The 14,614-nt window shown below is 36.2% G+C and overlaps 1 protein-coding gene and 1 pseudogene across 3 annotated transcripts in view; one reads left to right on the plus strand and one right to left on the minus strand.

Moving 5' to 3' along the window:
- Positions 1-204: 204 nt before the first annotated feature.
- Positions 205-14,614, minus strand: part of DSC1 (desmocollin 1) — a 357,277-nt gene continuing 342,867 nt past the window's right edge. For all 3 annotated transcript variants that reach the window (XM_047828394.1, XM_047828396.1, XM_047828397.1), the window contains 7 exons: positions 13,049-13,308; positions 12,823-12,965; positions 8,741-8,953; positions 7,052-7,294; positions 5,303-5,421; positions 3,114-3,359; positions 205-2,242 (listed from right to left, as the gene is read on the minus strand). In XM_047828394.1, the coding sequence (XP_047684350.1) occupies positions 2,045-2,242; positions 3,114-3,359; positions 5,303-5,421; positions 7,052-7,294; positions 8,741-8,953; positions 12,823-12,965; positions 13,049-13,308 (1,422 nt within the window). In that variant the 3' untranslated portion in view covers positions 205-2,044. The remainder of the gene's footprint in view (positions 2,243-3,113; positions 3,360-5,302; positions 5,422-7,051; positions 7,295-8,740; positions 8,954-12,822; positions 12,966-13,048; positions 13,309-14,614) is intronic.
- LOC125149438 (60S ribosomal protein L27a-like) lies at positions 8,068-8,538 on the plus strand (annotated as a pseudogene).

The raw sequence follows: 14,614 nt of genomic DNA on the forward strand, positions 1-14,614 counted from the left end.
CATACCGATTCACTTATTGACAATTGATGGTTAACTTATATGAAATAATCCATAAAATACAATGTTTTATTAACAAACTAAAGTGGTCAACAGTACAATGGAGTTTCATAAATTTTCTCAGTCATACAAATAACATTTAATTTTGAGTGTAAACAGAGAATGTGAATTTCCTAAATAAAAGACAAGTCATAGTTCCTCTGTGAGATAATTTTTAATAATATTTGAAAATATTTATAATAGCCAAAACTGCTTAAACAAATTCATTTTCCACACCTTCTAACAATTCTGCTAATATTTTTAAAGTGTCTTATTTTGCTAACCTTTGGCCTCTGATTGTACTTTAAGTTCAGATATAAAATTTCTCTTTCCTATTTAAGTAAACATAAGAAATGAAAACATAAACTAACACATATAAGTTAATGTTCAGCTAAAGATTTTTAATTGTTCAAAAAACATTCTGCACCTATATTCAAGAATATAACATGGCATGAATATATTCCAAATTTTAACATTATATTTAAAAATTTCAAAACTGGTACTATTCTTAGCATAATATATGTCAGACAACAGAAATTGCATTACCCCCCAAAATTATTTTACTCACAATTGCTATAAAAATCATACATTGTTGACATCCTATAAAATAAAATCTTATTTATTAAAACCACTTTTTTATTCTGCTCTAATATCCAATTTCACATCAAGAAACACCTTTAATTCAAAGCGGTAATTGAGAATCAGAGGACTAATTACAAAATTTTACTTACAAAATGTTAAAAAATCACCACTCTTTTTTCAATCGTTAACCAGTTAATAGATTTTTAAAAAAGAAACATTTTTTTTGTCTGAATGAGAAATTTCCGTGTGACATATACTGTCACTGTAAATTTATAGAGTTTGGCACAAAGACTATTAAAATATTATTTAAATGGATATTTCTTTCTAAATTAATTCATGTAATATCCTATTAAGATGTTATATATTCAAAATAATTTATTAACTCGTGTCCATTTATCCATCATTCATTTCAATGGTTTAACATTTACATGCCAGAAATTCATTATTTCTGATTTTCAATTTTCTTAAAGTAATTACCAATGTGAGCAGAGTATTAAATTCTATTACGGATGCTCATTCCATTTTTAGCATATTTAAAGGTCTAAGCACCATGGACCAGGGTTGCAAGTCTAATGCCTTCCAGGCTGGTTTCACAAATGCTTGAAGATGGTGGGCCTCTGTCAAACTAGAGAGTGCATGTTCTTGCCAAGGTATTTACATTTTAAAAAGGTAATAGTACATCCTCCCATCTGATCCTTACAAAATCTCTGTGGCTCAAATTGCCCTGAGAGCTTCTTCTGCTCCTGTCTTTCCCACAGTCTAGAAGCTGTAGGAATCTGATTACGCATCCATATAGACAGAGATCCAAGGACCAAGCGCTGAAGGCCCCTGAAAGCAAACAGTACTGGGAACACCTCCGCAGGGTGAAAAGTGTAGTGAGAAATGAACACCTATTTACTAAACTGAAGACTGTACCAAAGAATACTTAAAAATCCTTCAATACATAGCCACTCAGATAGAGGAATCAATTCTCTGGCACCAAAGACAATATTTCTAAGAGCGTTTCTAAGAGCAACCTCCCCATGTTGTTGAAGAAAATATTTAATTTTCATCTAAAATTAAAATTCATTTCTCATTTGCCTCCACAATACCCAGCTCTCCCACCATCCACTTCTATAGCATACAGGGTACCATAAATTCCCACACGGAAGATGAAAAAGAAAGCACACAGCACAGTGCTGAAAAGGGCAATATATACATGCATATAAAAGAAAATTAACACATGAAACTTCTATTTCTAGAGAACGTGGAAGTTATATCAGACGAGGAGATTTTAGAGGAGTTTTGTATTTAGTGTATCCTTATCTATACATGACTCGAAGTTTACCTCCAATAAACAAACATACTAGCAGATGCTGCTATCATTTTACATTTAATAAACTCCTGCATATGCATTTGTGGATGTTTCTCCATTAAAACGCACATTTTATTTCTTGACACACGTCTTTGCTAGCGTCCTAAATTTGGGTTCCAGATGATCAAGAAACTCAAGCCCTTCTTCTTCCTGCCGATCACTGCAGCAGCCTACAGAGCCGGCCACAGACCCTTTCCCTTCATAGTTATACGAACGAACGTAGTCTTCGGAATGTTTATGCTCCTCGTCTTGTCCGCACAGATACACCTTCTGTATCAAAAAAGAGCACATTTTATTATTTTTTTAAAAACACCTAAACATATTAGCTTAAAAATAATGTCTTTGATTTACCTTTTACTGTTTAATTTTTAATCAGAGTGTGTCCTCTAACGGATTCCTACATATAAAAAATGCACATGATTGGTCTGTATTATATTCATTCTGAAAATATAGCAGATATATAAATGCGCCTAGCGAACACATTTATGAAAGTTAAAGCTACACACATATCACAAAGCTAACTTCCAATTTCCCATTTGACATAAGGTTTGCATAGTTGCAGCGTATCTTTGTAATTTCTTCACGTATTTGGGGGACCAATATAGGTTATGATTCTTCTGTTTATACATTATTATATAGTGATAATAATGGAATATATTAAAGTGGCTAATGTTAGTCAATATTGATTAATCTGGACATAAAACAAGGAACTAACACCCAAAATAAAAACTTAACAGTCTACCTGATTGATGCTGGTAGCCGGTACTTAATGACTACACAGAGGATTTAATACACCAAAAAATATTTACAATTTATGATCAGTCCACATAAATCTTTCACTCCAGGTGATCTTCCTGCTAATTTGGGGGGAAGAAGCTATTGGTCTTTTTATACCTCCTAAACATGTCTACATATGCCACTCTTAGATGGTTCTGTAGTTTCATAAATGTTATTCTAAAAATTAAACTTTAAATGATCATTTTGCGTTTGGGTTTGGGCCTGAAATCTGTGTCTATGGTAATTAAACACTAAAAAGGTGACGAGTTCTAGGTGCATGGAGAGTAAAACTTTTGGGAAATCCTGACTTATAAATCGTGTTTGAACTCTCACGTAATATCATCTTGAAGACATCGGCACTCACTTCGCCAAGCCGAGGTTGGGTGAAGCTGTGCCAGTCTGTGTATGTGTATCTGCCAGTATCCTGTCCTGCTCCCTTGACAGATTCCAGGGTCTGATGTCCACCTCCTTTGCTGGAATCCAAAGTGTAGCCGCCTTTGACCATCTCAAAGCTTTGCTGTGTTTTGACTCCTTGGCCACCAAGAGTGCCACCAGACATGCTTGTGTCACAAATGTTGGATGTCTGTGTGGGCAGTCTAATATTTGCTTCCTAAAAATAAAGTTAGAGTTATAAAATGAATGAAGCAAATTGAAGCTAACAGTTTGCTTTCATTTCTTCCCCACCAAAATTCACATATTGAAGTCCTAATCTTCAGGGTCTTAGAATGTAATTTGTTTGAAAAGAGGTCATTAGATATGCATTTAGTTAAACTAAGATGAGGTCATACTCAACTAGGGTGGGTCCCTAATCCAAAGGCCAAATTTATTTATTTATTTATTTTCTTATATTGTAACATCAATTTTATTTTTTTTTATGAAATTTATTGACAAATTGGTTTCCATACAACACCCAGTGCTCATCCTAAAAGGTGCCCTCCTCAATACCCATCACCCACCCTCTCCTCCCTCCCACCCCCCATCAACCCTCAGTTTGTTCTCAGTTTTTAACAGTCTCTTATGCTTTGGCTCTCTCCCATTCTAACCTCTTTTTTTTTTTTTTTTCCTTCCCCTCCCCCATGGGTTCCTGGTAAGTTTCTCAGGATCCACATAAGAGTGAAACCATATGGTATCTGTCTTTCTCTGTATGGCTTATTTCACTTAGCATCACACTCTCCAGTTCCATCCACGTTGCTACAAAAGGCCATATTTCATTTTTTCTCATTGCCACGTAATATTCCATTGTGTATATAAACCACACTTTCTTTATCCATTCATCAGTTGATGGACATTTAGGCTCTTTCCATAATTTGGCTATTGTTGAGAGTGCTGCTATGAACATTGGGGTACAAGTGCCCCTATGCATCAGTACTCCTGTATCCCTTGGATAAATTCCTAGCAGTGCTATTGCTGGGTCATAGGGTAGGTCTATTTTTAATTTTCTGAGGAACCTCCACACTGCTTTCCAGAGCGGCTGCACCAATTTGCATTCCCACCAACAGTGCAAGAGGGTTCCCGTTTCTCCACATCCTCTCCAGCATCTATAGTCTCCTGAGTTGTTCATTTTGGCCACTCTGACTGGCGTGAGGTGATACCTGAGTGTGGTTTTGATTTGTATTTCCCTGATAAGGAGCGACGCTGAACATCTTTTCATGTGCCTGTTGGCCATCCGGATGTCTTCTTTAGAGAAGTGTCTATTCATGTTTTCTGCCCATTTCTTCACTGGGTTATTTGTTTTTCGGGTGTGGAGTTTGGTGAGCTCTTGATAGATTTTGGATACTAGCCCTTTGTCCGATATGTCATTTGCGAATATCTTTTCCCATTCCGTTGGTTGCCTTTTAGTTTTGTTGGTTGTTTCCTTTGCTGTGCAGAAGCTTTTTATCTTCATAAGGTCCCAGTAATTCACTTTTGCTTTTAATTCCCTTGCCTTTGGGGATGTGTCAAGTAAGAGATTGCTACGGCTGAGGTCAGCGAGGTCTTTTCCTGCTTTCTCCTCTAAGGTTTTGATGGTTTCCTGTCTCACATCTAGGTCCTTTATCCATTTTGAGTTTATTTTTGTGAATGGTGTGAGAAAGTTGTCTAGTTTCAACCTTCTGCATGTTGCTGTCCAGTTCTCCCAGCACCATTTGTTAAAGAGGCTGTCTTTTTTCCATTGGATGTTCTTTCCTGCTTTGTCAAAGATGAGTTGGCCATACGTTTGTGGGTCTAGTTCTGGGGTTTCTATTCTAGCCCATTGGTCTATGTGTCTGTTTTTGTGCCACAAAGGCCAAATTTAAACACAGACATGCACACATGGAGAGAATGCCAACAGAAGATGTGATTTATGTTGCTATAATACAGGAACTACCAGTTTGTGATTCTTTGCAGTCCTGTGAAACTAATACAATAGAATCATGAAGTTTAAATGAATTAATGTATGCAGGTCATGTGAAATTCTGCTTGGCATAGTAAGTGCTCAATAAACATTAGCTGTTATTATTATTACTGTTATTACATGATAATCAACTGTTATCATCCATCACCAAACAATTCATAGGAAAGTGAAATCTAATTTACCATCACTTCTTCTCCAGGTCCTTCAGTATTTGACACAATTAAATTTTGCTGGGCTACATCTGGAAAACATTTCTTTACTGTTCTCTTAGCAGTAACACAGAAACAAGTAAACAGAATACCTAAAAAATGAAAAGCATTTAAGTAAAATAGTATTTTTTTCATGCAAGTATATATTAAATCATTTAAATCGTATGATTTTTCTTTTAAGTTTCTTCACAGAACTTTAAAAAAATTTTGTTCCATAAATTGAGATCTCTTTGGGTCATAAAATTTAAAACAGAATATTAACAAATGTATTCGTATATAGCCCATCTCTGTCTTATTGAGATTATTAGGCTAAATGAGAAAGAAATCAATAAAAAGTAATAAGGATGAAGTGAGCATAGTTTATTAACAAGTCTCTTCCCAAGTTCAGAATTAACTTCAATGATTCTCTTATTTCCTCCACACTCAAACAGCAACTCCCTTTGATGGAAATTTAAGCTTGTATTGTTGGTACTTAAAATCCATACAGAACCCACTTAAAGGGTATTAGGCATGAATACAAACATGTAAGGCATTTACATAAAACCAGTGCCCAATTTTGAAAGTGTATGCCGACTACTAATAGTGCTAAGGGGAACATCCTATTTCACCTGAAACTCAAATCAATGAGTTAGGACACAGTAAAGACTATGGGGAAAGTCTCTAAATGCAGATAGATATAGAGTAAAATAAACTGTTAAAAAAGAAAGGAAAGGGAGTGTGAGTGGAAGGAAGGGCACAGAAGTGTGGGGAGTGATTTCCATCACTTTTGCAGCTCTAAAACAACAGCTTGAAGAACGCAAAATCTTAACATTCTTTGCATGCATTACTTTTCCTCAGTGGCTTACCATATGACCATTTTCCACACACTGGGTTCCTTTTTGTTTGTTTCTTTTTTAAAGAGTTCTAATGTTCTTTTCTTATTTTTTTTTTAAGTTTGTTTGTTTATTTCTTTGTTTTTAAGTAATCTCTACACCCAATGTGGAGCTTAAACTCACCATCCTGAGAGATTAAGGGTTGCCTCCTCTGACTGAGCCAGCCAGGTGCCTCTCATTGGAGTCTTCTTAAGATGTATGTTAAATCATGGCGCCTGGGTGGCTTAGTCAGTTGAGTGTCCCACTCCCGATTTCCACTCAGGTCATGATCTCAAGGTTCATGGGATGGAGCCCCATGTCGGGCTCTGTGTTGACAGTCTGAAACCTACTTGGGATTCTTTCTCTCTCTGTCCCTCCCCCACTCACACACTCTCTCAAAATAAGTAAATAAACTTAAAAAAATGTATGTTAAATCACTTCATTAATAACATTGAGCATAAACATCTAAGTGAGTTCTGGAAGTACTCTTCACTATTCTTTTTGTGCATAAACTTGACTGGTTAAAAGACTGTTTTGTATGCGATGGAATCTTAACATTACTTTTCTACAACCTCTTTATTTTACTTGTGGAAAAATGAGCTCAAAGAAGCGGAAATGATTTATCCAGTATCTCACAGCTTATCATTGGAAGAACTAAGGGGACACCTCTGAAAATTACTTTGAATTTAATCTGCTCTTGCTGATAAGTTTCTTCTGTGAATCAGAACCTCCAGTCATATAGTACATACAAGATTTTCAAAAGGACACATTTACCAAAGGCTATAAAGGTCATTAAATAAAGAATTACCATATATATATTTTAAATATTAGATAAGACTTCAACTAATACATTCTAGATAATTATACTTACATAACAGCAATGCAGAACCCAATACCATGGCAAGAATAGCCCATCTTCCAAGTATTACATTTGATGGCTTAAAATCTCTCACATTTTTAATATTCATCTTACAGTCAGATGGGGTTGTACAGTCACATACTCTCACTGTTAACATGTGTTTTGCATCTAAACCATGTCTATCTTTTATTACGATAGGCACAGTATAATAGTTATAGTCAAGAATTTGTCGCTGACGAAGAATGGCAGTTTTACCTAGAGGGAAAAAAAGGCAGAGAAAAAATATACTTATATGACTTTTTTTTTTTTTGAGAGAGAGAGAGAGAGACCACGTGAGCAGGGAAGGGGCAGAGAGAGAGAGGGAGACACAGAATCGGAAGCAGGCTCCAGCCTCCTAGCCGTCAGCACAGAGCCTGATGCGGGGCTCGAACTCACAAACTGCAAGATCATGGCTTGAGCTGAGGTCTGACAGTCAACTGACTGAGCCACCCAGGCACCCCTATGACCTTTCAATAGCAATATTATTCTTCCTTGGTATTCTTGGGGTGGAGGGAGGAGGAGAGAAGGTGCAGGATTTAGCTTAAAGGAAAAATGCTAGTGGTTCATTTTTATTTCTTAAAAATGATTTTGATTTCTTGAAAAACTAGGAAAATTAATTAATATTACTCTCCACTTATATTAGGCTAAGCTATACTTAATGTTATTCACATCTTATATTTATATGTTTTCTTAAAAGATATTTGGAACAAGAGTCTAAACATAAATATATTATCCATTTCTTTAAAAAAAGTAAGGTATTCAGGCTCCGGGTGGCCTAGTCTGTTAAGCGTCCAACTTTGGCTCAGGTCATGATCTCACAGTTCTTGGGTTGGAGCCTCGCATCTGATTCTCTGCTGTCAGCACAGAGCCTGCCTCGGATCTTCTGTCCCCCTCTCCCTCTACTCCTCCCCACCGGTTCTCTCTCTCAAGATAAATAAACTTTAAAAAAAAAAAAAAAAGTAAGGTATTGTTCCTGTCTGGGCTGCAACATGCCATCCACACTGAGGAAAACCCAGAACCTTCGGGGTCACATAAGCCAAAGCCACAGTTGCATCAGCAAGTCCCAGAAGCAGCCAGGAGGCCAGGGTAATAAATAATGCTAGTGACATGCACCACCATAGGATCAACTTCATAGGATCAACTTCAACAAATATCACCTATGTCACTTTGGAAAAGTTGGTAGGAGGCATTACCAGGTAAAGAGGAACCAGAGCTCTGCCCAACGGACAACCTTGATACAGCGTGGACTTTAGTCAGTGAGCAGACATGGGTACGTGCTGTCAAAAACAAGACTGGAGCTGCTCCCATCACTGATGTGGTCCGATCGGGCTACTGCAAAGTTTTGGGGAAGGGAAAGTTCCCCAGACAGCCTGTCATCGTGAAGGCCAGGTTCTCCAGTAGAAGAGCAGAGAAGCTACAGTGGGGTGTGGGGTGAGGGGCTCTGCATCCTGGTAGCCTGAAGCCATGTGGAAGGAGGTTCATTAAAGCTAACAAGGGTTTTTTTCAAAAATAAATAAATAAAAGGCAAGGTATTACCTTTTTGGGGGGATCAATAAAATAATTTCCTAAAATGAATGTTTATCATAATGAACTAAAGTGAATGTCAACATCATCAGCCATCCTAAGTTCCTAATGATTAGAAGATTAAGCAGAATTACATACCATCCTTTGTTTCTAAATTCCAAAGTTTGTTGGCAGAATTATCCAGAAAGAATTCAAAAGGTGGACCATTCTCAGGTCCATCTGCATCTACAGGTTCGAGAACGGCATAATCCTTAGCATGCTGGCAAATTGTCACTTCTTTATCAATTTGCGGTGGGTGATCGTTATTATCTTCCAGAAGAACTACCAGGGTTCCCGTGCATGATCTGCCAGCTAAGAAAGATTAAAACCAGCATATTTTTAACTTAAGATTTTATTTTCAACATCTCTACGCTACACAGATGACATCTGCTTTCTACTGGCTATCTGAACTTGAATTTCACACACTTTTTAGAGCACAAATACTATTGCTACAAGTACAAATAGTGACATGTCACTCTTCCTTAAAGATTGATGGCTGTATCGGGTATCTTGAGGTGCTTTTTAAAATAAAAAGGTATGAGATTATGAGTAATATCACTACAGAGCGACCAGTTGAAAATAAAATTGATTTCTTACACCTTTCTGAAGAGCATATATTCATCCTGAAAATACAAAGGCTTTGGTCATCAGTCACTTCCTTTGACTTCCTCTCCTGGCTCATTTCCTCACATCCTCTTTGCTCAGACTTCGTGAAACTTATCAAACCCACGAGGTGTGCTCCTTCTTGTCTGCTTTGGTACATTCTGTTGCCACTGCTAGGAATACTTTTGTCTTTCTCTTTGCCTGACAAAATCTGGTTATCCTTCAGGAATCCCCTCAAATATCGCCTCCTCGTGAAACTTGCTGTGACTTATATGGACAATGGTAGCAATATTCTCCTTTGAGTTCCCACAGCACTTTGCTCATCATTGACTCACACACTGAACTGTGAACATGATCGTCCTAAGAACTGAGTCATACTCACCTTGATAGCCTATTGATCTTCCCAGCATTTATTCGCTAACTTATAACTTCATACTAACACACTGAACATAATAGTAATGCTATTACTATTTTATACTTTCCAAAAAACTTAGTTGAATAAACTATAAAAATAAATTTGCACCCCCTCCCTCATTCAATAAATATGTTTTTGACAATAGGAGTTCTTACTCATCTCTAGATGGCCACTGGTATTGTACTAATACTTTACACATTAAGTCTCCATAAATATTTTTAATGACAACATTGCCCATTATTTGTGTTTAAATGATAATGCAGCTCAAAAAACAAGTTTAAAATTTATCATTTGTGATAGGATAATAAACTACAATAAATGACAAGCTTTCAAAATTGAAATAAACAGAAAAATAGTTGATAAGTTTTCTTTTTTTTGCTTCGAATACCAGTCTAAATTTTGAGCGTATGTGTTGAATTTATCATAAACACCACTACAAATCATATATAAATATCATCCATTTTTAGTTTGAAATAAGACTTAAGTGATATCTTGAATGTTTTAGTGATTTTTTTTCTGTTGAATAACTACAAAATTAATTTATTAAAAGTGACTTTTAAATTACTTAACAAAAGGCACCCACTATATACCTATTTAGAAACTATTCTATGTGAACAAATTTTAAAATATCTACAAATAAAAGAAAGAGCTAGGTCTTCTAGTAAGAAATCTGCAATAGGATATAAACATTTTGATACTTCCAGAAATTTGTAGCTAAATCTGAACACAAGTAACAACTTCAAAATCACCAAACTAACAAAGATGTGTTAATTTTCACAATCAATCTAGTTACAGGAACAGAATATAAATGAGAAACAATGAAACATCCTTTTATAGAGAAGACACATCACCTGTGATAATTAACATATTATTCCCTGGGAACGGGGCCTTATGAAGTATTAAGAGAAGACCTGAACACAAACGAGTGGAAACAATCACAGATGTCACTGCCATTCATTTGAAGTTAAGGGACCTGAATCTCAAACAGGTGGGACAGTGCTACACTAGGCAGAGGGTGTATAAAACAGTGTTTTCTAGAGTGACAGCGGGGAAACCAGCCTGCTTAACAAAGAAGACTAACACAAGAAACAAAGCAAATAAATTGGATTCTAGGAAAGCTAGAAGACATCATCCTGAAATATTTATGAGCATCAAAAGCAAATGTTCACGTGGAACTATAAGTAGTTACTTATATATTTGGTCCTTGGAAATACAGATTAATGGATTAAAGTTCAAATGAACAAAAGCATTGGTGTCACCATATCGTCTTATATTAATGCTTGTAATATCCATGTCTTTATTTCTTCTTGAGCACACCCAGGTTATTCATGAGCCTGGGACATAGAATCTTACAGTTTAGATTTGGCATTTCATTTCCTTGTACTTTTAGCAACCAAAGACAAAGTTAATTTCTCATATTTCTGTTCTCCATATTTTCCTTCTCTTCAAATAGTATTTCATTTTCCTATCACCAACCTTCTTCATTTCTTGAAATCTCCCTTTATCCTTTAATCTGGGCAGCTCTTAACTGATTTCTCCCTCTTATGATATCCATACATTCATGGGGAAAGTTGTCATACCAAGAACCTCTTATGAGAATATAATAGTCCTTTAACTGGTGTCATGTGAGAATTTGCCCAGTGTTATGAATTCTAGTTTTCATGGTAACATGCCTGGTACTTGGAACTTACTAGACTGTCAACATTTGTGGAATAAATGAGGAGAAATAAATCCTTCTGAATGACATAATAATCATGTTCTTGAATCATTCAGATTTCACTTTTGTTTATACAAGAGTAGCAAATCGCCCATGGTTTTAGAGTGGTGGCAACATCATATTTCTCAGCTAATGTTTTCACCATTCTTTGGTAGCTTTTTTGTCCTTCCTATATTGAAAGAACTACATCAAAAGCCTGTGTGAGAGATATCAAGAGGAAGGGAAGATCATATGTACATGGTTATGTAATGATAGCCACATTTACATTTTCTTTTAGATTTTGAAACCTAAGTATTTTGGGCATATGGGAATAACATTTAACAATTGCTTGTTTGTATATTTTTATGGTATATACATTAGCAATAGTAGCACATGTATACAAACATAGTGGCAAATATAGGGAGGTTGCTGTGTGTGGATCTCAGCCAGTGGATAACCAATTTTGTGGCTGGACTGGCCCTTGTGGTTCTTAGACGATTGCAAGGTGCCATAGCCATCAGGAGGCTTTTGGAAAAAAAAGGTCCTGGAAATTATGTGGCTCAGCTGAGGCCACACAGCAAGGTTGTCGTGGGCAGGAAGAAAAAAAGCAAGCCTGGGGTACTGCTTTTGTCGGGGTCAAGAGTTGGGGCTAAGGGTTTCTGGAGCTCATTCTTTATTGGTGAATTTAAAATATTGGAGCAAGAATTTAAAGCACTGGGAAGTGAAAACACAAGCAACCCCAGTGGTCAGTTCCTGAAAGCAAGCAAGATCTCTAAAATGAAGGAGCGTGGGGTATTGGGATGTGGCTTGGGTCTTTGTCTAGTCAGCTTGGCAGACTAGATGGCAGATAGCCATCTTTGAAGTGGATGCCTTAGCAATCAAAGCTTAAGTCAGGCAAGCACTTGCATTACAAAACAAACAAAACTGTCAGGGCACACACTACAATGGTGCACATTCAAAAATGGTTTACTGTAGGAGTGTTCGTTCAAAAGGGTTTTGAAAACACTACTTTATGATATCTGAAGGACACTTCTTCACAAGAAAAGTTCTAGAATTAAGCAGAAGGACTGTAAGCCACAGCAAAAGACTGAAGAATCATTGTTTGATCATTTCTTAGGAAATACGATTAAGTGCTTTGTTACCCATTATGAGACGCTCAGAACAAACTTACCTTGAGTCACTGTTATAGGTGGGTTAAACCCTTTCAGTAAGTTCAAACCATAATAATCTAAATCTGTACTCCTGAAGACTGGAGATCCTGGAGGAGGCCACCGTGTCTCTGGCCATTCATTCATGGCCTCCTAGCTTTGCGTTACTGACGCACTAGAGCTGATGTTGGGTGGTCTCCAATAAATTGAGTAGTCAGTGCAAACATATTTCACACTAAATTTGGATCTGGCAATAAACAAAGTTCACCCCAAGATTTCCTTAAAGATACATCTTGTATTTCTAGAAAACTGTACTCACCTGCATCCATTGCAACCACGGAAACATTGTATTGGTCGTGTTTTACAAATTTTGATTCTCTATCTAGCACTTTTATAGTTCTCAAGTCACCAGTGTGTTCATTAATTTCAAACCAGTTATCTTCATCTCCTATCTTCTTATACCTAATTTTTAGAAATCAAATGTAAATGCTCAGACCAAAGATTGAACATAATCTCAAAATATGTTATTTTGAAGAATACATTACCTTAAGCCTTCACCGCTGCGTGTTTCCGGATCCAACGCTTTGTATCCCTGGAGCTCTTTTCCAACTGGGAGGCCATCTGTACTCTGAAGAACTTTTACTGGTGGTTGGCATTCAGGGCCCTCATCACTGTCTTTAATTTTAACAGTGACAGTTGTAGTGCACATAGTAGGAGCTTTTGAGTTTGCTGCTTTAGCGAATTGTGCTTCATTAAGTACACCAATTTGCAAAACAACCTCGCGATGGACTTCATAGTTCAATGGCTGTTCAATAAGCACACTTTAATCAGTCAATTTGGAGCACTGTATATAACAGAAGACTTATAAGTATGATTCCAAGTTTTAGCACAAAAAGGAATATCATTTTTGCATATAAAATGTTACCCAAAGCAGGTGCTAATGTAGTTAAAGACGAATAGTTAACTTCCTATAATGAGAAACAAACACTATCAAATACAAAATTGTTGACGATTCAACCAATTTTTCTTCTCCCTTTTCTTTCAGAATGTCTTGCCTTCACTTTTTTCATTACAGGTTTAAATATTAATAGAAATATAGAATAAGTGTTTGAATAAATCCAAATTTATCAAATGAGGTAACAGTGATAACTAAGAGGTATATAAAAAGTATAAATAGAAATATATAAAATAATTAGACTACTAGAACATGAGATTTGGCTGTAATGGAGCAGTTGCTTTGAGTGTATGAGTAAAAGTTATGATATTACTGAAGTACATTATATTTATGTTTTTTTAATGATTATATTTAGGTTTGTATAGCTCCTAATCAAAGTGCTCAGTTCTGAACTGAATAATGAGAAGCATCTTGAAACAAAAGTTAAACAATTAGAGACTAAAATCTATCAGGAAAACAACAACAACAAAAAAAAAGGAAAGCAAGAGAAAGAAACCTAGACCCCTCAAAAAACCAAAAAGAAACAAACAAAAAACCCAAGAAAGAACAAGACGAGTGAGAGAAAGAAAAAGCAATATAATAATTAAATGGCATTTTCTAAAAATCTTAGGAGGAAAGTGCAACTTGTGCATATATACACAAGAGTGCATATATGCACAAGAGTACGTAAGAAAATACACTGTCCCTAAGAAATTAATCAGGACAATATGCAACAGGTTAGTGAGGGCTCTGGAAAGAAGGACTCTGAAAAGAATCAGATTTGTCTATAGCTATAACACCCTGAATATGCCTGATCTCATCTGATCTCAGAAGCTAAGCAGGGTCGGGCCTCATTAGTACTTTGAAGGGAGAAAAAGAACCAGATTTAGTTCAAGTAATCATTCTGGGTGCCACTAATTGCAACTGAATTTTTAAAATCCCCAAATGCTGGCTACCTCAAATATAGGAGAAAGAATAGGAATAGCTGCTTAATATTTAATAGTCTGTCTTGTACATTATAGAAAAGTAAAAGTATAATATGAGCATGGAGGCACTTGAAAAGTCAAGAGGTTTGACTTCCAGTAGTGATTCTTCTATTTCTGTCTTGTGTTCCATAAAATAAGGGATTTGGACAAGTGGGTGTCTAAGGTTTCTTCTAAGACTAATACTTGATTAC

Source organism: Prionailurus viverrinus, chromosome D3 (assembly GCF_022837055.1).
Source record: "Prionailurus viverrinus isolate Anna chromosome D3, UM_Priviv_1.0, whole genome shotgun sequence".
Classification (NCBI taxonomy): Eukaryota; Metazoa; Chordata; class Mammalia; order Carnivora; family Felidae; genus Prionailurus; species Prionailurus viverrinus.